Below are 24,942 nucleotides of genomic sequence, written 5' to 3' on the forward strand. Positions count from 1 at the left end.
GCCTGACCGCAGCAGTTGGTACCCCAAAGTTACGCAATGGCGGCCCCACTCAACGTTGACTGACCCTAAAGGCCACTTTACACACAGAGATAAATCTTTGGCAGATCTGTGGTTGCAGTGAAATCATGGACATATTGTTCCATTTGTACACAGCCACAAACCTGTCACTGATTATCCACAATTTCACTGCAACCACAGATCTGCCGCAAATTTATCTCTGTGTGTAAAGTGGCCTTAAGTGTCCTTAACAGGACCCTATACTATAAACCAAGTGTAACACAAAACACCAATAAATATAAAAAGTGCACACAGGCAGAGGATCAGACACAGGGTTAAAGAAGTGTTAAGATAGTCTTACAAGGAAGACTGAAGAAACTAAAAAAGACTTAAGGCCCAGTCACACACAACGACTTACCAGCGATCCCGACAACGATTCCACCTGATAAGGATCGCTGGTAAGTTGCTGGGAGGTCGCTGGTGAGATGTCAAACAGTCAGACCTTACCAACGACGCAGTAACGATACAGGTCCCAGCATGCTCCCTTTCTATTTCATTTGGGATATAAAGGTATTCCACTTTATCTGTAAAGGCCCCGTCACACACAACGAGATCGCTAACAAGATCGTTGCTGAGTCACAGTTTCGGTGACGCAGTAACGATCCCGTTAGTGATCTTGTTATGTGTGACACCTACCAACGATTAGGCCCCTGCTGTGAGATCGCTAGTCGTTGCCGAATAGTCCGGACCATATTCTTCAAAGGCGATGTCCTGCTGGGCAGGACGCAGCAGGACATTGCCTTTGAAGAATATGGTCCGGACTATTCGGCAACGACTAGCGATCTCACAGCAGGGGCCTAATCGTTGGTAGGTGTCACACATAACAAGATCGCTAACGGGATCGTTACTGCGTCACCGAAACTGTGACTCAGCAACGATCTTGTTAGCGATCTCGTTGTGTGTGACGGGGCCTTTACAGATAAAGTGGAATACCTTTATATCCCAAATGAAATAGAAAGGGAGCATGCTGGGAAGGAAAACACACAAACACATCACAGGGAAAAGCAAAAGTGATAACTCGGCAAGATTATCCTAAACTGAGGAGCTGGAACCCCATAAACATAGGAATATAGCCAAAATTGAGCCATGTGCATGGCAAGTATCAATAGCCCCTCCCAAGATGTGATAAAGCAAACAAAACATGGACGTGAGTGGAAATAACACAAAAAGGCAAGGCAAAGGAAAGACGAGAAATAACAGCAGTTGGACCAATACAAAATATGCTGTGGCCCCATGGAAAGGGAAACTGACCATACAACCACAGGTCACCGGATCGAGCCCCTGAGTTGAGCCATCACACATAAAAGCAAAATACAAAAAAAAATTACTAAATTGCATTTGTTCACTACATGGTTAAATTGAACTTGCCTTGCCACATGTCTTGATATTGTTCACTGCGGGCCCAGAGGCTATACGATTCGTCTCTGCAGAGTTTGCAATACGCCATTAGATTGTAAGCTTGATTGTACAGTGCTGGAGATTATTGTGGTGTATTGTGCTGGATATTGGCTAGAATTCAATTTCAAGATGTTTACTCTTTTTGCATTTTGGTGGCAGGTAAGCTAGATGAAAGTATAATGAAGGAAGGAAGCTAACTGCTGGAACCTTCCGAAAATCCACATTCTTTGTTCCCCATTATTCAGAAAATGGTATGTCCATGCAGGATTATTCCACCTCAGAATTTTTACATACTAAAATCCCCATCCATAAAATTCTCAACAAGTAGTGCGGAGTTTAATGCAGATGTTTATACACATTTACTGCATATCCACAGTGAAAATCCACAGCGTAAATTGATGTACTTTAGCATGTGGATTAAATTTCTAAATATATATCATTCACAATGCTTGTACTTATGCACAGTGATACTGTTCCAAACATACCTGGCTGTTCACATTGAGGGTAAGGGGTGCTTTACACACAGCGAGATCGCTGCTGAGATCGCTGCTGAGTCACGGTTTTTGTGACGCAGCAGTGACCTCATTAGCGATCTCGCTGTGTGTGACACTGAGCAGCGATCTGGCCCCTGCTGCGAGATCGCTGCTCGTTACACACAGCCCTGGTTCGTTTTTTTATTGTTGCTCTCCCGCTGATAAGCACACATCGCTGTGTGTGACAGCAAGAGAGCGACGAAATGAAGAGAGCAGAGAGCAGGAGCCGGCATCTGGCAGCTGCGATAAGCTGCAACCAAGGTAAACATCGGGTAACCAAGGTGGTTACCCGATATTTACCTTTGATACCAGCCTCCGCCGCTCTCACGCTGCCAGTGCCGGCTCCTGCTCTCTGCACAGGAAGCTGCAGTACACATCGGGTTAATTAACCCGATGTGTACTGTAGCTAGGAGAGCAGGGAGCCAGCGCTAAGCAGTGTGCGCGGCTCCCTGCACATGTAGCGACGTTATGATCGCTGCTGCGTCGCTGTGTTTGACAGCTAAGCAGCGATCATAACAGCGACATACAAGGTCGCTGTTGCGTCACAGAAAATGGTGACGTAACAGCGACGTCGTTGTCGCTGTCGCCATGTGTGAACCCAGCGTAAGGTAAGACCCCTTTAATGGCTGAACAGCACTGTTCAGATACAATGGGTTCCTGTCTTGCAGGTGCCTATACAGATTGTGCGGGAGGTCCATCTGCACCATATTCACAAAGAAACAGACTCTATATATTGTACAATTAGACATCAGAGTGTCTAAGTGCTAAATTTTAGTATTAACATTAATAAAAATAAAAAAAGTTTACTTCTGTCATGCTTTGACACGTGGCGAACATGTTAAGACCAACCGATGTTTCGACACACAACAAAAATAGAAACAACAGTACAACAGGTAAGGGGGAATACCGGGGACACAATAAAAATGGTGGGCCCTAGCTTTATTGAGAAAAGTAAATGGGCACCTCCTGCACTCACCTGCCGCTGGCCCTACGCTCCTAACCAGGCCCTATACAGTCTCCTCAACTGTCACCGAACTAGAACCGGAGACCCTAAAAAAAACCCTGTAGTGGCCCTGGCTAGTGAGTTGGCTGGTGGAAGATACTAGCTCCACGGCTGCACTATACACACAGGGAAAGGAAAGATTAACAGGGGAAAACAATAAAGGATAAAATCCAATTGCAGGAACAAGCCTGCGCAGGTCCTATCACCAATGCGGCCAGAGAACAAATGGCTTTGTATCTTAAGCAGGGATTGCTGGGTAACACCTCTATTTACAGCTGAAGGGCATGACTACAAAGCTACTGCAGCTGACACACTCAGCTAGAGACTGCTAGAGAAGCTGCCAGCAGAAAAACTGACAATAACCATTTAGGTACTGAAGGAAATTAAACCACATTTAAATCTGGATAACCCGATAGAAATGAGAGGCTGTCACTAGTCTCTAAAAACAGGGACACGACTGTGACAATTTCTTTAAAAAAGTTCAATAAACGAAAGGGGTTTGACAAACATAGGTCATTGTTATCAGAGCAATGGGGGGGAAGAAACCTGACACTAGCCGCCCCATCACCCCCTCCAATTACCTTTTTTCAGCTCAGATACTGCAGCTGAGCTCCTATTAAGCTGAATGGGAGCTGAGCTGCAGCACCTACACAGTGTATGGAGCAGTAACATTCCTGCTCTGCACACTTTGTACATTCCGCAATTGCAGGACTTGCTACTAGTTTAATTGTGGGGGTGCTGAGTGTCAGCATAGGTTATCAATAACAAATTGATGGGGTTCTAAAGATGGGCAATGAATACCAAAATCTTGGACAACCTTTTTATACCTTCTACGCCAAAAGGATAGCTGGCATTGGCCCCATACATTGCACAGAATTTATGTTGACCAAAAGAACCAAAACTAAAAACTATTTTGACATTTATTTGCATATAGTGCTCACTAAATAAGATATTGATTTCAAATTGGTGCAAAAAATTGTATATCTAGTTTATGGTTCAACCACTATGTACAGCAGGTGAAATAAGTAATGAACACAACACTAATTTAAATATTATTTCTAAAAGGCGCTATTGGCATGAATTTTTCACCGGATGTCAGTAACAACCCATCCAATCCACATAGTCAATGAAATCAAACCATAGATGTTTATTAATTAAGTTATGTGTTGTAATTATGAGAAATGACACAGGGAAAAAAGCATTGAACACGCTTACTGAATTTGTTGGTGATGAAAGCTTCAAGACACCTCCTGTATGGAGAAACAAATAGCATGCATTGCTCAGGTGTGATTGTGGCCCATTCTCCCACACAAACACTCTTTAAATCCTCATGTTCCTGTGGGATCCTTCTATAAACTCTGAGCTTTAAGGGTGCTTTACACACTGCGACATCGCTAGCGATCGCTAGCGATGTCGAGCGCGATAGCACCCGCCCCCGTCGTTCGTGCGACATTGGTGCTCGCTGCCGTAGTGAACATTATCGCTACGGCAGCATTACGCGAACATACCTTGTCAGCGACGTCGCTATGATGCCGAACGCACCTCCCCCTGCGGCGTCACTAAGCGGCCGCCCAATAGAAGCAGAGGGGCGGAGATGAGCGGGACATAACATCTCGCCCACCTCCTTCCTTCCGCATTTCCGGTGGACGCAGGTAAGGAGATGTTCGTCGTTCCTGCGGTGTCACACATAGCGATGGAACAACGAACAACATCGTACCTGTGGCAGCAGCGATATTAAGGAAAGGAGCTACGTGTCAACGATCACCGTTTTGAACGATTTTGCGATCATTGATCGTTGCTCTTTGGTGTCACACGCTGCGATGTCGCTACCGGCGCCGGATGTGCGTCACTAACGACGTGACCCCGATGATATATCGGTAGCGATATCGTAGCGTGTAAAGCACCCTTTAGTGTCTTCCATAAATTTTCTATTGGATTTAGGGCTCAGCCATTCTAGCAGCTTTATTTTCTTTCTCCGAAACCATTTGAGAGTTTCCTTGGCTGTGTGTTTGGGATCATTGTCTTGCTGAAATGTCCACCCTTGTTTCATGTTCATCACCCTGTTAGATGTTCAACACCTATTTCACCCGCTAAATATTTGGTATTCCCAAGGATGACAAGGATTGATTACACACCCATACTGAAAAAATAAAAGTCTGTAAAAGCTTAGAATCCCTAGCTGAGTGCTACAATATAGAAACCTTTATTTCATAGAGCGTAGAGCAAGTAGAGGACACAATAAATATAGAAGGATGAATGTGCACTAGATGTGCTGATAGTGATCGGCCTCCACACTTCCATGTTTCATCAATCGACCTGGCTGATACATGAGGTCCACAAGATATGTCTCTGGTGAAGCTTTGGTTCCATAACGAGTGGATTCATCAAGTAGCTTCACATCATTCCACGCTCGGCCATAATCTCCTCGTGTCAGAGAGCAGCCAATGCCAATTCTATCAGCTATAGCCTAGGATCATCACAAGAAAAGTGAAATTGGTTGTGGGCATTATACATCAGTAATTGCTTAGTGCCACTCAGTATCATAGTTAACTTTTACTAGTATTAACGTCTACCTCTAAAAGGGACCTCAAACATTTCTTCTATTCTCAAAACCATGCACAAGTTTATATACAGTTACAACCTCTTTACTATAGTGTTGGATATTACGGTTGCACTACTGGTGCGTTTCTGGGTCGGATTGACTTTGTGATGTATTATACATGACGAAGAGGTCAGTCTGACTCAGAAACACATCATTAATTTGTAAAACAAAGTTTAAAAGTAATCTGTCAGATAATTGTTTTTAGAAGGAAAAGCCCTATCACCTAAAAATGTGTGATCGCTGATGGTCTAACTACTGGGTATAACAAAGTTTGTAGGCCCCATGCAGTATCTCCCACAAGGCCCTCACTATCATGGGTCTTTAATAGTATTGCTCTTCTCATATGAGCCAAAGTGATGTTGTGGCCTCTCCTAAAGCACCATGGCCTGGATGCAACTGCAACCGCTGCACCCACTATAGTTACTGCCCTGGGAACCCAAAAGATCTCAACAACAAAGATCCTTGTGTGAATGGAGCGGTAGTGCACGCGTATGATCACCACTATACTCTTTCATAGTACCGATGGAGATAGCGGAAGTGTATAGTGCAGTGGACACATCTACACACGAGTATTTTATTCATACACGGGACTTTAGTAGCTACCGACTTTGCCAGTGGTCAGATCCCTCAGAGCTCGTACCTTTATCATCTACCATCTACCAATTAATTTAGTGGGTAAATCCCTTTAAGGCCAGCGTCACACTTGCGAGTGCCTCTCGTGTAACTCGCGTGAGTCTCTCATTGAATCACCCGACACGGCCACACTCTCTGGACAGGAGTGTCTCAGCTGCATAGAGATACATGCAACTGTGTGTGGCCGTGCCGGGTGATTCAATGAGAGACTCGTGCGAGACACCATGTGAGGCACTCGCAAGTGTGACTCCGGCCTCAAGTTCATGGTCGGGTGAAGGAGTTGCTGATAAAATACTAAGGAACACACAAACATTTTGAATGGAGCCATAGGCATTCTGTGCACTACTCTAAAATTAAGATATCCATGGGAGAATACAGGCGGCGATAAACGGGACAATATATTGTGCGATCGCATGAGCGATCGCACCCGCCCCTGTCGTTTGTGCGTCACGGGCAATTTGTTGCCTGTGTCGCACAAAGTCGTTAACCCCCGTCACACGTACTTACCTCCCGAACGACCTCGCTGTGGGCGGCGAACATCCTCTTCAAGAAGGGGGAGGGACGTTTGGCGTCACAGCGATGTTACACAGCGGCCGCCCAATAGAATCAGAGAGGCGGAGATGAGCAGGATGTAACATCCCGCCCACCTCCTTCCTTCCGCATTGCTGGCGGCCACAGGTAAGCTGCAGTTCGTTGTTCCCGGGCTGTCACACGGAGCGATGTGTGCTTCCTCGGTAACGTCGAACAACCGGCGCGCAGAAGGAGGAACGATTTTATGAAAATGAACGACGTGTCAACGAACAACGATAAGGTGAGTATTTTGCTCGTTAACAGTCGGTGGTAGCTTTCACACGCTACTATATCTCAAACGATGCCGGATGTGCGTCACGGAATCCGTGACCCTGACGACATATCGCCCGATATATTGTAGCGTGTAACACCACCCTACCGCTATAATAAAGAATCTGATGGTATATACCACTACTTTTTGGGGTGCAGATCTGACCCACAAAAAAAACAACTATGTACCATATTCTGTGTAGTACTGGAGACATACAGCACGGTCCAATATAAGTCTCTCGGTACCATCAGAGGTTATTTGGAGCTGCATTACGTTCACATACATTAGACCTGCAGGTATTAGACTATGCAGATATCTTTAGACTAGTAGCACAGACTACAGGTGGCCACTCTTACCTTGTAAAGCAATGCTCGATGATAGAATATGCCTCTCTTAATTTTTCCAATCGGTATTACATTGCACTTTAGCTCGTACTTGAGCTCGCTGACATGAAGCTCCCAGCTGAAATCATGCAGACGATCTTTTGCTATAGGTCCACCCATTTTTTCCGCAACAAACCTTGATGACATATAAGCATATCCGTCATTTTTCAGATTTTTTTCTGCTGACATTTTTCAAGCACCATCAAAAAAAACAAAAAGTAGCTTCTTTTTTTTTTACAAATGGCCGCTGAGTGATTGCTGCAATTACGCTCGATCATTAAATAAATTAAGATGGTAATGTATGCAGCCATTTAGGCATTTTGTCTGCTAAACTGCATTTTTTTAGTAAGATTAAAAGCCGAACATAAAAGCTCAAAATGAAATCAATTTTAGTCTGAAGGCTGTAGAAATTAGGCAAATCTAATGATTATGTAGTTAAGGAGGAAGAAGAGATTTATCAGCATAGGGTTAGGCTAAAGTTCAACATGTTGCTTCATGCGGAACATTAACCTACAAAATTAAGAGATTTCCATGGCAGCACATGCATTGAAGACTGATTTTCCGTCTCCGACATCCTTATGGTTTATGATGGTATATCCACACCCGACCCTTACATGTCACATAAGTAGAAGAAAATGAACAGCAGATAGTGTTAGAGTACATGCCCACAATCAGTGTCTACAGTGTTATAGATGCAGCATGCTTCAGCTGCGTCCAAAACGTTGCGTTGTATAGTACGAGCACAGTGGATGGGATTTCTAGATATCCCATGCCCACTGTGTGTACGGCCCGCAGCATAAACTGACCTGCGGTGCAGCTTTCCGAGTTGCAAGCATGTCAATTGTTTGTTGCGGAGTCGCAAGAGAGAGACCGCAACTACCTGAGTCCAAATCATGGGCATGAGCAACTGCGTTCTCCTTCAGAGGAAACTCGGGGGCCTGTAGGTCAGGACCCACCGCATCCAGAAAACAGTGGGTCCTGATCATGGGCAACCCTTATCTTTTATGCTAGAGCCGACTATGGTTTGGTTTTGGCTAAACTGAAGTGTGAAATCTGAGGCCTGGATTCATGTAATATTTGAGGGGCAACCATGTGCCACACGGCTGCAGAACTGCCTGCAATATTACGTGCTTCCCCTGTATTTGTGGCAAATTGCAGAAAAACCCAGCCTAAGCAATATCTCTATTTTTCAAACCCAAAATCCCTGTAAGGTCTCCTTTACATGTCTGTGCAAAAAAACAAATGTTTTGCACGGTCCATGGTGTAGGTACGTATGTCCGTGCGTGTGTGTGTTCGTATGCTACCCGTGTGCCATCCGGATAGCACATGAACAGCATGAACTTGTATACTAACCTGTTTCAAGCGCTGCTGTCACATTTGCTTCCGGGTCCACAGTCAGTGAAGTGAATATTCATGATCATAATGAGCAGGCCCGGAAGCAAGTGTGACAGCAGCGCTGGAGACCGGTAAGTATAAAAATCCATTTTTTTTCTCTGTGACATTAGTGTATGGTCCGTGTGACATCCGTACTGCCGTCAAAAAACGTACATGTCGCTGTGTGGGGAACATGTATACGTGTGTGTGCTCCGCACAGACACACGGTCCATCTCAAAAGATGGATGTGTGCGCAAATCCATTGATTTTAATGGGTCTGCGTGTGTCTGTGTCTCCGGTACGTTTGAAAACGGACATCACATGTACCGGAGACATGGACATGTGAAGGAGGCTTAAGGAGGTTTGGTCTTTGAACTGCCAACTGAAACTCAAGTTGGGAGAAAGGTGTCTCACACTGTGGGGGTTGTCTCTGCCATTTTGCCAGGAGCAAAGACAAAGACAAAAGTCACAACTGGGAGAGCGGTCAAGATGCAACAAAGGAGGAGAACAGGGTTAGTTCCTTTTCGAGGGAGCTTGCAATAGACCATATACTTGGCACTTTGTTTTGTTTGGCATACAGCACTTATTTTGAACTTAGGTGAAGAATGTCACATTTGTAAGTTTTCAATCAAAAAGCTATCTGCATATCAATTTTTTTACATGGGTAACATCATTACTTAGTAAAGAGTGAGACAGTGACCCATAAGGGTAGCTGCCTTCAAGTGTTTTCCCTTCGTGAAGAGAGATAATTTTCATATAACATTCTGAGAAACAATACATGAATGGCTTCTGGCTGCCAGAGAGGAGTACTCTTATGCCGGCGTCACATGGTACGATATATCGGGTGATATGTCATCGAGGTTACGTCGTGACGCACATCCGGCATCGTTCGACATATCGTACCGTGTGACAGCTATGAGCGACTGTGAACGAGCAAAAATACTCACCTTATCGTTGCTCGTTGACACGTCGTTCATTTTCAAAATGTCGGTCCTCCTTCTGTGCTCCGGTTGTTTGTTCCCGAGGCAGCACATGTTGCTCCGTGTGACACCCCGGGAACGACGAACACAGCTTACCTGCGTCCCTCCGGCAATGCGTAAGGAAGGAGGAGGGCGGGATGTTACGTCCTGCTCATCTCCGCCCCTCCGCTTCTATTTGGCGGCTGCTGTGTGACGTCGCTCTGACGCCGAACGTCCCTCCCCCTTCAGGAAGAGGATGTTCACCGCCGGCAGCAAGGTCGTTTGGATGGTAAGTATGTGTGACGGGGTAAACGACTTTGTGCGACACGTGCAACAAATTGCCCGTGTCGCACAAACGATGGGGGCGGGCACGATCGCGTGTGCGATCGCACGATAGATCATCCCGTGTGACGCCGGCATTACACAGCTCAGGGGGGCGCCATCAATGACGTCTAAAAGTGCCAATAGGGGCTGGGGACAGGCGTCTTCTTCACAAGACAACCCACTTAACTTCTGATTGCCATGATCCCAGCATTTAACAACTACTAAACACAAGCTATGAAAAAATGGAATTATACCAATCTCTGCAGTGATGGTGATGGTTCCAACCTTTAGCTAAAAGAACTCTGAACTTTTAGTCTCTGTCCACCATGACATTTCATTCTTTTGTGCTACTTTGCGATATTCATTACATGTGAGATTTACTTACTGTGCCAAAGCAACCACCTGCTCCTTAGGATGCGGGAGAGGAAGGATTGTCCTGGTCACTTCTGAGATATAGTCAGCCAATTCTTGGTCAAATGGAGGGAAAAACTGAGTTATCTGAGGAACAGGCTCCGGCTGAGTTGTCACTGGGGGTGCCTCGTCATCTTCTTTCATCTTTTCTTCTTCTTTCTTTACTTTACTCTTCACTTTGCTAAAATGAACAGATTTCATATTCACATAAACGATATTCAGACTGCGGCTACCTTATGGCTTCAGTAGGAGGTAATCTGATACAAAGACCAATACTCATTGTTAGGGTATGTTCACACGAGCGTATGACACGGATGAGTGCAATGCGAGAAAATCTCGCATTGCACTCGGACCAATATTATTCAATGAGGGGGAGCAGATGGTCAGGTTTTTTCTCATCCAGATTCTGGATGAGCGAAAAGTCGCAGCATTCTGCGATTGCCTGGAATAGCCATGTCACTAACACACATACAAGTCTATGGGTGCAAAACAAACACCAGACTGTACTCAGATGACCTCCGAGTGCAGTGCGATAATCACATCAACTGACAATGGAGGAGATAGGGAGATTAATCCCTCTTACTCCTTTGCAGTGCTCACCCTCTCCTCTGCAGCTGTGCTGTGATCACAGGATCGGATCACAGTTGCATAACACTCGGCTCATGCTGGCAGCACAGCGGGAGCCGAGGGTCATTAGCATATTGCATCCGATGCACTCGCATCGAATGCGATAGAGTTTCAGAAAGTATCTAAAACAGCCACATTTGATAATCAGATGTCAAGTTAAATGGTAGATCCCAAAGAATCCTGCAACAGTGTTACACATGGAGCCAGAATGTAGGCTACCACAAATTCACAGTGGGAAGCGTCTACAAGCGCCTATCTTGCTTGATCAATTAAGCATTTTTAATAAGGTGTTGGCCTACCATACCAGCTCATTAACTATCCCATTTTTAGCTCTCTATCTGGAGTTAAGACTTTGAATACAGCAATCATCCTGTATTATCATAAACTCCACCATCTCCATCAGTCCCATAGACAATGTATTGAACAGTGCTGAGCATACGGGAACCGGGAACTCCAGGCCCCCATTCTTGGTCACAACGGTCAGAAGCCCCCAAGCGATCAGCAACTTATCATGTATTTTATAAATAGGTGATAAAGGCGTTGGTCAACCACAGTGACTTAAAGGGGTTCGCCACATTTCTGGATACTTTTCTTTTTTTCTTATGTATTTGGGGCTAAAAATCATTTTTGCAATTGGGTTCCATTAAAGATTTTGCACAGTTTGCCTCCTAAAGCTGCTGTGTTGCTGGCAGCAGAATGAGGTAACATGAGTTAACCACATTACCTTTATTTTCACACATATGTTGAGCAGATGATTTTGTGGCACTAAAGCGGGCTTTACACGCTGCAACATCGCTAGCCAATGCTAGCGATGACGAGCGTGATAGTACCCGCCCCTATCGTTATGCTGATATGTGAAGATCGCTGCCGTAGCGAACATTATCGCTACAGCAGTGTCACACATACTTACCTGCTCGGCGACGTCGCTGTGACCGGCGAACCGTCTCCTTTCTAAGGGGTTGGTTCGCTCGGCGTCACAGCGATGTCACTAAGCGGCCGCCCAATCAAAGCGCAGGGGCGGAGATGAGCGGGACGAACATCCCGCCCACCTTCTTCCTTCCTCATTGCTGGCGTGTGGCAGGTAAGGAGAGGTTCCTCGTTCCTGCGGCGTCACACGTAGCGATGTGTGCTGCCGCAGACCCGAGGATCAACTTCGCCCAAGCGACAGCAGCGATAATTGGGAGAGGACCCCCATGTCAACGAGGAGCGATTTTGGACGTTTTTGCAATGATCCAAAATCGCTCCTAGGAGTCACACACAACGAGATTGCTACAGCGGCCGAATGTGCGTCACAAAATCCGTGACCCCAACGAGATCGCTGTAGCGTGTAAAGCCACCCTTACTATTATATATAGGTATGACATGACAGGGTCTTCTACTCTTATTACTGCAGCATTCCTCACAGACTGGACAGCAATTATGTCCATAAAATGGCTGCTGGTGGAGGAGCATGTGACCAGATCTGTCCATTAGGGGAGGAACATGTGACCCGATCTGTCCAATAGACAGACGGATAGGTCTGATCACATGCTCCTCTATTAGCAGTCATTTTATGGACTAAAGATCTGTGCTGTCTGTAAGGAAAGCAGCACTAAGGCTACTTTCACACATGCACCTCAATCCGGCTGTGAAACTTATGCAACGGATGCGGCGAAAACACCGCATCCTTTGCATAAGTTTTTACATGCAGCCCGTCCGTTTTTTTCCGGTTGCGGCACGCTACTGAGCATGCGCAGTGGAAAAAAACGCATGCGTCGACCAGATGCGTTTTTTTCCGCGTCGCATCCGGCGTCCATAGGCATGCATTGAAAAATGCGCCGCAGCGGCCGGATGCTGCGCGATGCATTTTTTTTTGCCGGAGCAAAAAACGTTGCAGGGAACGTTCTATCCGGCCGCGGCATCGGCTAAATCTGCCGCATGCGGCAAAAACCAGACCGAACGCAAGCCCCTGCGGCACAATACGGCACTAACGTAAGTCTATGCAAAAAAAAACGCAACGGGCGTAAAAAAAAACGGTTGCGGTTTTTCTGCAGAACGCCGTATTATGCCGCAGAGCAAAAACCGGATGTGTGAAAGTAGCCTAACAAGAGCAGGAGAAGAACCTATCCCACCTATATAATAGCAAGTACCACAAAGCCATGTGCCCAACACATCTGTTAAAATAGCGGGGTTGGCCACATTATCTTTAACTCGTTCTGCAGCCAGCATTAGGCAGGACAGTACAGGAGGCAGACGGTGAAATATTTTAAATGAAACTCAATTGCAAAAATGATTTTTAGCTAAAACTGCATGCATTTAAGAGTAAGAAAAAAAAATATCCCAAAAGATAGACAGCCCCTTTAAGGAGAATCTGGCCATTCTTCCACATTAGGATACGTCATAGTAAAATCATCTAACTGCAGGATAAAAAATAATCATGATCTTCATAGTCACTGAAGTAGAGGATAGAGTTACATGTTCTACCCTCATGGTCCCCCACTAATCGCAGGTTACCAGTCACACCTGCCATCGAATGCTTCAGTCTTTGCACTCCCAGGATAAAATATTCCTGGAGACTCTGTACAATTCAGTTACTGCTGTTCCTCGTTTTTCATTGTCCTCGCTCTGTAGACAAATGTAAAGTTCACCCTCATGGTGTCAGAAACTTTCTTAATACTACAACTATGCTGCCAGGGAAATGGACTTTAAGAACCTGGTGTGTTCCACTATAAATTGTTCTCCGCCTGCCCTTACCACCTTGAACGATGCAATTTCCTCATGATCTGTAGCCATGAGCTGCTGTTCCAAAATAATGATCTACTCAGGGAGAGTCCATACCTTATACTACCTGAGGCCGGAGTCACACTTTCAAGTGCCTCACTTGTAATACACGCGAGTCTCGCATTGCATCACCCGACACGGCCTGCTGCTCTCTGGCAGGAGAGTCTCAGCTGCATAGAAATACATGCAGCCGACCCAGTCCTGTCCGGAGAGTGTGGCCGTGCTGAGTGATGCACTGCGAGATTCGTGCGTATTACACGTGAGGCACTCGCAAGTGTGACTCCAGCCTTATATACCTTATAGAGTAAGGACTAAATCCTGTAGTGTCAGCGCCGCAGTCTAGGGAGGAGCCATATCTAACAGTAACTCTAATAAGTTTGATATATTCAGTACTACTCTCTTACCTCCCATCATCACTTAAAAGAGTAATTAAACTTTAATTTCTTTTTTTTTTCATAAAGATAAAAAAATGGTGGTTATATATCTTATTCCAGAAACATGTGTCTTTCTCCACTTAGAAACACTTCTCCTCCCCATCCATCTCTTACACTGATCAATGCCTCTGAATTTGGTGATAAAATTTGTATACTCAAGGGTGTACACTGAAGGGTCAGGTTACATATTGCTGTTAGGACTCTGTAGCGGGAGTAAAAGAGGAGGAGAGACAGAGATATAAAGACGATGCTGTTGCTTTCTAGTACTAGTCTTACATTCCCCCAGTGCAAGACTCCACAGCTACACTGCCCAGTTCTGCTGTTAATGCTGGAACTGGGAGTTCTTTTACCCCTATGTGTTCAGTTCATAGTAGACATCATAGTGTCCTCTCACTTTGCAGGTGAGCTTGGCTAAAATAAAATAACTAGATATGAAGCCTAAAGGCAGAAAAGTGCAAGACAATGTAGGAGACAAATTATACAATGCAAAAAAGCAGACAGCATCTGAGTCGCCCGCCACAGCGCTGCAGCGGTCGCCTGCGGGGACTTCTCTGTAGGGACCCTTCTGGCAACAGGTATGTCAGGTTCACTTTAATAGGGGTCGTGATGCCACTCTCGGTTTTGCGGTCGTGATGAGGGGTGACCGCCACTGCAGTTTAGCGAGCGTCTGGGGCTGACGGTATTTGCAGTTAGGTGGTGTGGCCTCCCGAGAGTGAGGCTGGCCCCAGGAGCTCGGGTGCATGTGACTGGAACCACATGTCGCAGAAGAACTCACACACAGTCCAGAATGTCTTTCAGGGTTTTTACTGACGTTCAGTTGTTCATTGTGAGGTAACCCAGGCGATGCTGAGATAGACGGCAGGGAGAACCAGGTATCCTTCAGGCTGAAGTAAGGATGACTGTAAGCTCGCCTTCCTAGCACTTCTTGTTTCAGATAACCCCCGACTGGAAGTATATGGGATTCATCCAGGGAAGTCGCATCTGCCTTTTCTCCCCTTTCTGGCCCATTTGCTGCACAGCGTGGACCAAGTAAAGATGGCTTCTTGCCCTATCTCACTTATGGGCCCCCTCGTTGATGCGTGTGCTGCGGACTCTGTGTTGGTTGGTGAGACACTTAGAGTGCCCTCACCGGCAGGTTTTAGCAGGCCAATAAATGGATGCCTGGCTCTAGGGACCTGTTCCCGTGCATGCCTGGTCTACCAGGAGTCCCCGTACTTAACTACCTCGCTTCTTCCTGAGGTGTCTTTCAGTCTGACTCTGTGGCAACCGAACTCCCCCGGAAACAGCCACTACACCTGCAGGTTCTGGCTAGCGTGTCTGCGTGCCCGCTCTCTGCTTGAGACTGACATGAGTCCTCCTCTACTGCTCCTCTCTCTTGGACTGCCATTGCATAACTCCTTCCAGCTTCTCCACCGCACCACTAGCTGAGATGTGGAGGCCACGCCCCCTCCTGGGTCTGCCCAGGGGTCTCCTCTAAGGTGTGTGTGAGCTCTGGTTAAAAAGTGTGTCTGTGTGTCCACACCCTATTCAGCCTTTGGGATTACCTGTTTGTACTCACCCAGCATGGGTGCAGTACTCAGTGGCGCCTGACCAGGTCAGGGGCGCCACACATCCCAAGAGTATTCTCCATAACCTTTAATCCATAAATAGTAAGTGCAGCGTTTCGCCCATATAGAAAGCACATATGATAAAGCCCATTTGTAGGGCGAAACATAACATTTACTATTTATGGATTAAAGCTTATAGCGAATACCCCCGGGATGCTATCTGCTTTTTGGATTTATCGTACCAAGTAGATCTCTTGCGTCCCTATTCCCATGGAGGAGATGTTTACCTAAGGTGCTCCAAACATACTCATTATTAATTCAAATTATACAGTGGTCAGAAATACTATTATACCTCATGTAGACATATGTGACCACAGATTCTGGAAAGGATTGCAAACATTTTAGATACCATTCTGATGCCATCTGACTTTCTCAAATCCTTAAAATCCTACAAAACTTTTCTCTTCTTATAACCCCACAATGTGATGTAAAGTCGCCCCCTATTTTTCCAACACTGCCACCATCTGACCAAGTTGCAGTTACTTATCTACTCCTTTCTCCTTAATATAGATTGTAAGCTCATATGATCACAGCTCCTGATGGTCCTGGTTTACACTGTGCTGTCTCATTATTCTGCGCACAAACTTCAAAACCGGATTGCACTACTTGGCTACAAGACAAATCTTGGACGGTAAGCAAGATACAAGCGAATTTAGAACACCGTGGCATCCAAAATATATTGTCCCCTCTGTCGCTTACTAGGCGAGATCTATCGACACAACCATGAAACGAAAGACGCACAAACACGGGTAGAATATGGGAGAGTGTAAATATGCAAAGAAATGTTTTTCTTTCGGTGACAAATTTGGGTTACAATAAGAGTTAGTGGCCATAAATCACACATTTCTGGGCAGATTAATTAATCCCACATTGACGGAACGACATGAAAAAGGTTCCACCCGACCTTCATGGAGCAAAGAGAAGACATGTCGCTCGTAAGATATATTGTATGCAATATTGTTTTAAACTAAGTCGAGAACTTAGATGAAGTACAGAAAAGTCTCTGCTGATAATAAAACTGGATGTTGAATTACAGAACTAATAAAAATTAAAGGAAAATCATAAATAAGTCTACTGATTTGTGTGTAGGAGAGTCAAGCCCCAACCTTTGTACCGTGAGGAAACCCCTGGAGTAAATATCCTTCTCCTAAAGAATCCGACAACTACCTAATATCTAGTAGGAAATAGATACGGTAATTCTTGCAGTTTTAGCTGAATCCCACGTTTGCCAAGTGTCCCAATTTTGCTAGAAGAGGTTTAGCAAAATAGACCACAAAGAGGTGCTTCTTCACAAAACTATACCTGAAAACGGACATTTGGTGGATTTTCTTGGCAAATCTAGGCAAAGCCAAGTGCCACTGACCTTCAGCTTTTAACGTAAGAAGTTCTACAGGGTTAGTTAGGGTCAAGGATTCAAATCCGACCAAAGGCAACACCTTTATGTATGTTCCTTATGGGTTGTTCCCACACTCCAGAAACATACTAGTTTGTAACGCTTGTTACAAACTACGGGGTCTCATGAAGGGTAGTCAGGAGAGCCGGGGTCTGGTAACTGGAGGTCACGTATAATTATAAGGGGGTGCATTTATATATAATTTTTTTTTCCTTGCACTAGCATTCATAAATCTTTCCCTCAATCTTTAAGGGGTTATCTGATTACGAGATATTAAAGATCACAGTGAAGCTATATTTCATTGTGTAGAACAAAATAGGAATTAGAGATGTCCTGCAGCATTCGGCTGCTGAGATGGTCGTCTCTGTGTCTTTGGAGATTAGTGACAGGTTTAGGACTAGAGTCACTCATTAATGTTAATGTCAGTTTTGTTGCCAACAGCACCTAACAGCATTTCAGCTGCACTTATAGCCACACCCCTGTTGGTTTTAGTAGTGGTGTTTCCCAACAATCCCTGCTGACGATACAAATCCATTGTACTCAGGCCGCATTGATGGAAGGTTCTTTTGGAGGATTGTTCTTGAAGTTGGACTTTATCCTTTTTTTGTTGCTGTTTTCCTCTATTTCTCTTACTTTTCCTTGAGTCGTTTTAGTGCAGCGGTGTGGCTAGTGTCGCTCACCTGCCAATACACTAGCCAGGGCATCTACAGGGTTTCTCAGGGTCACAGGTTGCTGCTCAATGACAGTTGAGGAAACTGTATAGAGCTTGGCTAGGAGACTAGGGACAGCTGCAAGTGAGTGCAAGAGGTGTCCGAACTACCCCTCTCACTAGCACTAGGGCTCACTATTGTTATTGTGTCCCATGTGGTCCTTCTTACTTGTTTTATTTTTGTTGTGCATCAGGTCTTCCAGTAGATCTGAACACATGTGCCACGCTTGTCATACCCGGCAAGCCTGCCAGCTGCAGCCTCTACACACTGAGGACGGCACAGCTCCATTTCATTTTTTTTGCATTGTGAAGCTTTGGTGGTGGTGGGAGTTGTTAGTAGCCTTTTTGGTTTTTGTTTTTTTTTTTTTCAATACACCGCATACTCTGGTTCATTATTTTTTTTCCAAGGTTTTCCCATAATCATTTCTATAGAACTTGAAAATCATTAGTTGTAAATGAAACAAAATATTTAAAAAAAACCCAAACTATTAAAATGAGATTTTTTTTATAAGCATTTAAAATAAAGCCGATTTTCCTTGCATGATAATTTTAATAAATTGCTGGTGGGGTGGCGATGATCTTTCTGAATGGTTCAGGCTGAAGGGTTGCCCAGATAGATATCCATCAAGTGAAGTCTTGCTGTTAGAAATCACATCTGCTTCAATTTAGTCGTTCGTTAATTCATGAAAACGAATCATCTGACACATCCCCTGGCACATCTGTCTTTCAGCAGAGGATTTCTGAAACCTCGAGAAAACTGTACACGATTTTAAGCTGCACATGGTTTCTATTAATTAGTATAAAGTAAAAACATCTGTCCGGAGAACAATGTTACATATGCTGCAATCTTGGGTGGCTTATAGAAGTGGAGGAAAAAATGATAGCCGCTTTCCCCGACACATATGGATGTGTACCAGCAGTCGGACTGCTCGGATCCAGGGTTGCCGTGGCTCGAGGGTCTCCGGACCCGGGGCCTCGGGTCACCCGAAAATGAAAGGGGGCTATTTACAGGGGATTAATGTTCGTGACGCCACCTGTGGTTCGCGGTAAGGGGAGTACTGCCACTGCCGATGGGAGTACCCGAGGGAGATGGAGTGGGGCAGCCTGATGAGGTTCCCTCCATGGGTAGGGGAGACCCCGGGACTCTGGACACTGAAGGCGTAGGGGAGCGTGGTGCAGGCCAGGCAGGGAGATTCAGGGGAGAGCGTACTCACTCAGGCCATATGGATCTTGGTGTGACCATTAAGCAGACTCTGACACAGAAGTAAACCAATCCTCTGGGTGCCGCTGCCGCTTCAGGGGGAGCTCGTCCGGGAATCCGTCCCCATGGGTATTGCTGATGGTTCTGGACCTGCCTCCATACACTAATTTAGAATGTCCTGAAGCTTTCGTGGTCCCGCTCCCTATGGTTAGTTAGAGAAGCTGTGCTCTCGATGGCTGATACTTAGGATTTCAGTGGGCCGCATAAGCTGGAAGGCCCTATCCACCTCATTGTGTTGATGCCTTCGATCTCTGAGCTCTTTGGGAAAGTTCATAAAGAGACTATCCTCCACAGGTTAATTATCAGGTTGCGTGAAGCTACTCCCTGATCTAGGGTCCAGTCTCCGACACTCGGTACCGGTTCGGTTACTAGATTTTCTGGTGCCGACCGTTCTCCTAGACTAAGTCTAGGCACCCTTCTCTAATACCCTGCGACCGGGTTTCCAACTCCTCCGGTCCCAGACCACCGTCTGCGACCTAGCCAAAGTCTCCCAGGGAGCTACAACTCCCTCAGCTCCTCACTCTCTGAGGGCTACCACTCTTCTGACTCTGTCCCTCCCACCAATCTGTCTGACCCCTAGGCGGGTGGCCGTGTTCCAGCTAGACCACCCACTGGTGTGCCTGACAGGGTGTGGTGTGAGGTGTGACTAGGATTTGCATGATGATGGAGCAATACCAAAGGTTAGGATCCCAGAACCATGGAGGGTTGAGCTCTGCACCAAAAGAGAAAGGAGTGCAGTACCCTGTGACACCCTGACTAGTTCAGGGGCATCACAGATGTATCCCACCGTCACATGCTGCTGATCGCTGCAGCTTATAATGCAGATGGATCTGCTGCAGAAGAAATGAGATGGATCTGACCTGTCATGTACAGACCATTGCAGTATAAAAAAGCTGACAAATTGGGTAACCTGAAAAAGGTCTACCTGATCTGACCGTGTAATTACACCCCGTCATCAATGAATAACACACATCTAATATGTTATATAAGAATCATTTATGTACAATTTCCCATTGGTACGCCCGTAAATAATATTTTGTTTTATAACCCAAAATAGCTTATAATTATGTAATTAGTGCTCTTGTACCTGGAAGATTTTTCCTTGAGACCGCTTCTGCTTTGGGACGGAGATCGCCCTGAAGGAAGATCATGTTTATCCTCAACTGGAGAGGAAACACTTCTCCTGGGAAAAAAAAAAGAACAAAATTAAATGAAATATATGGATGTGGTGACATTACTGGATGGTAGTGTGACCAGAGTGATGGATGGGATGTTCTCACTTTTATGGTGGGATGATGTTCATGTCATCAGTCATCTGACCTTGCAAAATAAGGTGCCTCCTAGTAAAATACTGTTACAACTATGCCATAAAGACAAGGGTGTGTTCCTATCTGTTCACGTTTTGAGCTATGCAAGTATAGAATATACAGTCATGGCTGAAAGCGTTGGCCCCCTTGAAATTATTCCAGAAAATGAAGTGTTTCTTCCAGAAAATTATTGCAATTACACATGTTTTGTTATACACATGTTTATTTCCTTTGTGTGTATTGGATCAACACACAAAAAAAAACACAGGAAAAAAAAGGCACACTGGACATAATTTCACATAAAACCCCAAAAATGGGCCAGACAAATTTGTTAGCACCTTTCCAGAATTGTGGGCATATAATTTTGTTTCAAGCACGTGATGGTCGTACAAACTCACATGTGGCAAGTAACAAGTGTGGGCAATATGAAAATCACACCTGAAACCAGAGGAGAAGTTGACTCAATATTTGCAGTGCACCTCAGTGTGTGCCATTCTAAGCATGGATTTATTTCTTCTTATTAAAAACATCTAAAATATACATTAATTAAATAAAGACTAACATGCACAGATAGAAAAGGGAGGAGGGTTATAGATCACACAGGAGGGAGGATAATCTTTAGGGTATGATCTATAACCCTCCTCCCTTTTCTATCTGTGCACTTTAGTCTTTATTTAATTAATGTGTATTTTTAATAAGAAGAAATAAATTGATGTTTTTAAAGGGTAATATAACATTGTAAGCATGGACAAGAAAAAGAGAAGAGAACTGTCTGAGGAATGGAGAACCCAAATTTTTGAAACATGACAACAATCTTGACATTACAAGTCCATCTCCAGAAATCTAAATGTTCCTTTGTTCATGGTGTGCAACATAATAAAGAACTTTATAACCTGAATAAGAACTGTAGATAATCTCCATGGACCTGGACGGCAGAAAAAAATTGATGAAAGGTTGCAAAGCAGGGTAGTCTGGATGGTGACTAACCAACTCCAGTCAAGTTCCCAAAAAATTCAAGCTGCCCTGCAGGCTCAGGGTGCATCAGTTTCAGTGTGCTCTATCCATTGATATTTGAATGAAATTAAACACTATTACAGGAGATCCACGAGGAGCCCACTGCTGACACAAGAGACATAAAGCTAAACTGCAGTTTGCCAACATGTACATGAGTAAGCCAAAATCCTCCTGGGGAAGCGTCTTGTGGACAGAGGAGACCAAGATAGAGCTTTTGGGAAAGCATATCATTCTGTTGTTTACCTAAATGGAATGAGGCCTAAAAAGAAAAGAACAAAGTACCTACAGTCAGATATGATGGAGGTTCAAAGATATTTTTAAATTGGTTTGCTGCCTCTGAAGATTACCAAAGGATTTTGGGTTGCAGAAAGCTGGGTTTGCATCCTCGGTCATGGGTATTTCATGATGATAGTTACCCCAAACATACTTCAAAAAGCACCCCCAATACAAAGGAAACAAAGTGCTGTAGAGTTCAGAAGTGGCCAAAAATGAGTCAGGATCTAAATACCATGAATACATGTGGAGAGATCTTAAAATTACTGTTGGGAGAAGACGCCTTCATATATGAGAGACCTGGAGTAGTTTGCAAAAGAAGGGTCCAAAATTCCAGGTGAGAGGAGTAAGAAGCTTGTGGATGGTTATAGGAAGCGATTGATTGCAGTTATTTATTCCAAAGGGTGTGCAACCAAATATTAAGTGGAGGGTGCCAACAATTTTGTCTTGCCCATTTTTGATGAATTGTGTGAAGTTATGTCCAATTTGCCTGTGTGTGTGTGTATGTATGTGTGTGTGTGTGCGTGTGCGTGTGTGTGTTGATCCAATAAAAACAAAGGAAATAAACATGTGTATAACAAAACCTGTAATTGCAATAATTTTCTTGGGGATTCATTTTTGAAACAATTTCATGGAGGCCAACACTTTTGGCCATGACTGTACATTAATTGGCGGTATTGGCTGCTTGTTCTCAAATCCCTCTTGGTATGGCCATGAGAAATTCAATTGTCAAAGAAGAAAAAAAAAATGGAGGTATCTTCAGGCAAAGACAACCCCTTGGAATATAATGCACAATGCTCAAATCAGTAGAAACAAAAACAAATATTTTACATAAAGTACTTGAAACAAAAGCGCTTTAAGCTTTTGGGATGAAGTAGGAATCATGAACCTGAAGAAGACCCCAGTCTGGAGTCAAACAGGTTTGTTTCTACTACTTTATGTAAAACAGTTTTTATTTATATATATATATATATATGTATATATATATATATATATATATATACATATATATATATATATATATATATATATATATATATATATACAAGTATTTCTACTCCATTATCTTCTAAGTGGATGTCAGTGGCAGAAGATGCTTCCATATTTTTAGTTTTTCTTCACTGGCAAGTATATGTATGGAGAACTAGGCACTGAGATGGGTGCGGGTAACTAATACAGCAGACAGATACAAAGCTCTCCTGTCCACAAAATGGTTATTGATGGAGTAGTAGGTTACCAAACCTGTCTACCTCCATCTTTCCCATGTGGGAGGCTTTGGTCTCATGCTCCTCCATCCACTGCCATTCTGAACAGAACAGGATGACAACATGAAATGCTTACATATTAGTAAGTGCCAATAAATTATGTCTCCAGTAGAATTAAGGAAACTCAAAATTTCATATGGGCAAATTTGCCAAATTTGGCTATCATACTGGATGCAAATAAATCTGTTTGAATCAAAAGTACCCAGATTGCCATTAGCAGAGTATTTTTTTTTTTTTTTTTAAAAAAAAAAAGATAAATAGAAAAAAGTTGTTTAATTGGCCTGATGCGGTCACGCGATGGGTGGGGGGTACATTATAACATGTATCTTCCCACCAAAGTAACCGCATCAGGCCAGTCACATCAGCATTGGAATAGAGCAATACAATAGCAGAAGACAGGCGAGATGTGGCAGATTTGGAGAAGATGGAAAAGGCAGCAGAGAAGGCAAAAGAACAAGATGAAAAGGTTTTTATTTGAATCCTTTCCAGTCCTCCAAATGAATTCAGAAACTGTTATATGCCATTTTTTTGCTATAGGAAGACTGCTACATGGATCCTATGAAGGGTGTCACACTTTTTTTCCTGACTTTCATGGCGGCATTGAACTATGTTCAGATTGCAGATTCTCTATTAGTAGTATGCAGGAAAGATGGGTATCATGCCGCACTTATTGTTATGGACAGTATTATGAATTATTATAAGTATATAAGAGTTACATGGAGATATCCATAAAGAACAGGATTTAAGATGTTGTTTGAACTGTACCCCACATATCTCTTGGCATAAGACTCAGACAGACAGTCTGGGCTATTCTTGTGACCAGTGAATCATGCTGACATTGCTTAATATAAATGAGGAACCAAGCACATTACAGTAAATTGTATATCACAGAATAAGCTGTTCTACTTTATCCAATAGGAAACGTGTTACGTATTCTTGGCACCTAGCCAATAAGATTATATATATCCGTACAACTTCCGTATTAAAGTCAGTCTTACTTCATGTACTAGTAACCTCTGTCCACACTATATACACCTTCTTTGAACGGTCCGTCCAGAACATCAATAATACTGTTTAAAACCAAAGTCACGGGATTCTGTCAATGTTCCTTCTACCTAGGATCGTAGAGAACATCAAATTCCACCTTATCACCCGCGTGACACTACTTCCTGGTAGGACAACCCGTTTGTGTTGTGGTTTGTGGACTGAGGTAGAAATTCTGTGTATTCTGTGGATGTGTATAGTCGCTGGTCTAGGAGAGAAAGTGGCTAGCTCAGTCGGTAGAGCATCAGACATCCAGGTTGACGTGTTAGTTTTAAGTCGTGTACCCTTGAAGCATGGGGTCTAATCAGTCCACACCTGTCAAGTTAATGGCAGAAGAATTAGTAAGCGAACGAGAAGGAAGGAAGTATGTTAAAAATGATGAAGTCGCTCTTGAAGATGGCAGGAATCACTGCAAAGAAAGGGAGATTAGAGGAGCAAGAATGGAAAGATGTTTTGTTAAATAAGCAAGGGATTTTGAAAGATAAAATTGGCATAGTAGATATTTCTATATTGCACCAGCTCAGAAAATGGCACCTCAGGAAGTGGCCAAGCCCATTAGGAAACAACGCCCCCCTCCTCATAAGTCGTCCCCAGAGGGTTGGACTTGTGTAGTTGTCCCCCTGCCCACCAAACGCCCACGTCATTTCAGGTTGGGCCGCACCTAGTTCCCTTTTCCAGCCAATTTTCAGTCCCAAGGCCACTGGCCTATTTGTTGCTGGAGCAACAGAAG

The 24,942-nt window shown here is 44.3% G+C and overlaps 1 protein-coding gene across 3 annotated transcripts in view; it reads right to left on the minus strand.

The window, feature by feature from the left end:
• Positions 1 to 3,961: 3,961 nt before the first annotated feature.
• Positions 3,962 to 24,942, minus strand: part of ARMC3 (armadillo repeat containing 3) — a 138,776-nt gene continuing 117,795 nt past the window's right edge. For 2 of the 3 annotated variants that reach the window (XM_075315565.1, XM_075315564.1), the window contains exons 16-19: positions 20,397 to 20,492; positions 10,493 to 10,699; positions 7,424 to 7,586; positions 3,962 to 5,458 (exon numbers count right to left, since the gene is read on the minus strand). In XM_075315565.1, coding sequence (XP_075171680.1) covers positions 5,255 to 5,458; positions 7,424 to 7,586; positions 10,493 to 10,699; positions 20,397 to 20,492 — 670 coding nt within the window. In that variant the 3' untranslated portion in view covers positions 3,962 to 5,254. The remainder of the gene's footprint in view (positions 5,459 to 7,423; positions 7,587 to 10,492; positions 10,700 to 20,396; positions 20,493 to 24,942) is intronic. The other variant, XM_075315566.1, reaches the window with a different exon arrangement.

Source organism: Anomaloglossus baeobatrachus, chromosome 6 (genome assembly GCF_048569485.1).
Source record: "Anomaloglossus baeobatrachus isolate aAnoBae1 chromosome 6, aAnoBae1.hap1, whole genome shotgun sequence".
Taxonomy (NCBI): domain Eukaryota; kingdom Metazoa; phylum Chordata; class Amphibia; order Anura; family Aromobatidae; genus Anomaloglossus; species Anomaloglossus baeobatrachus.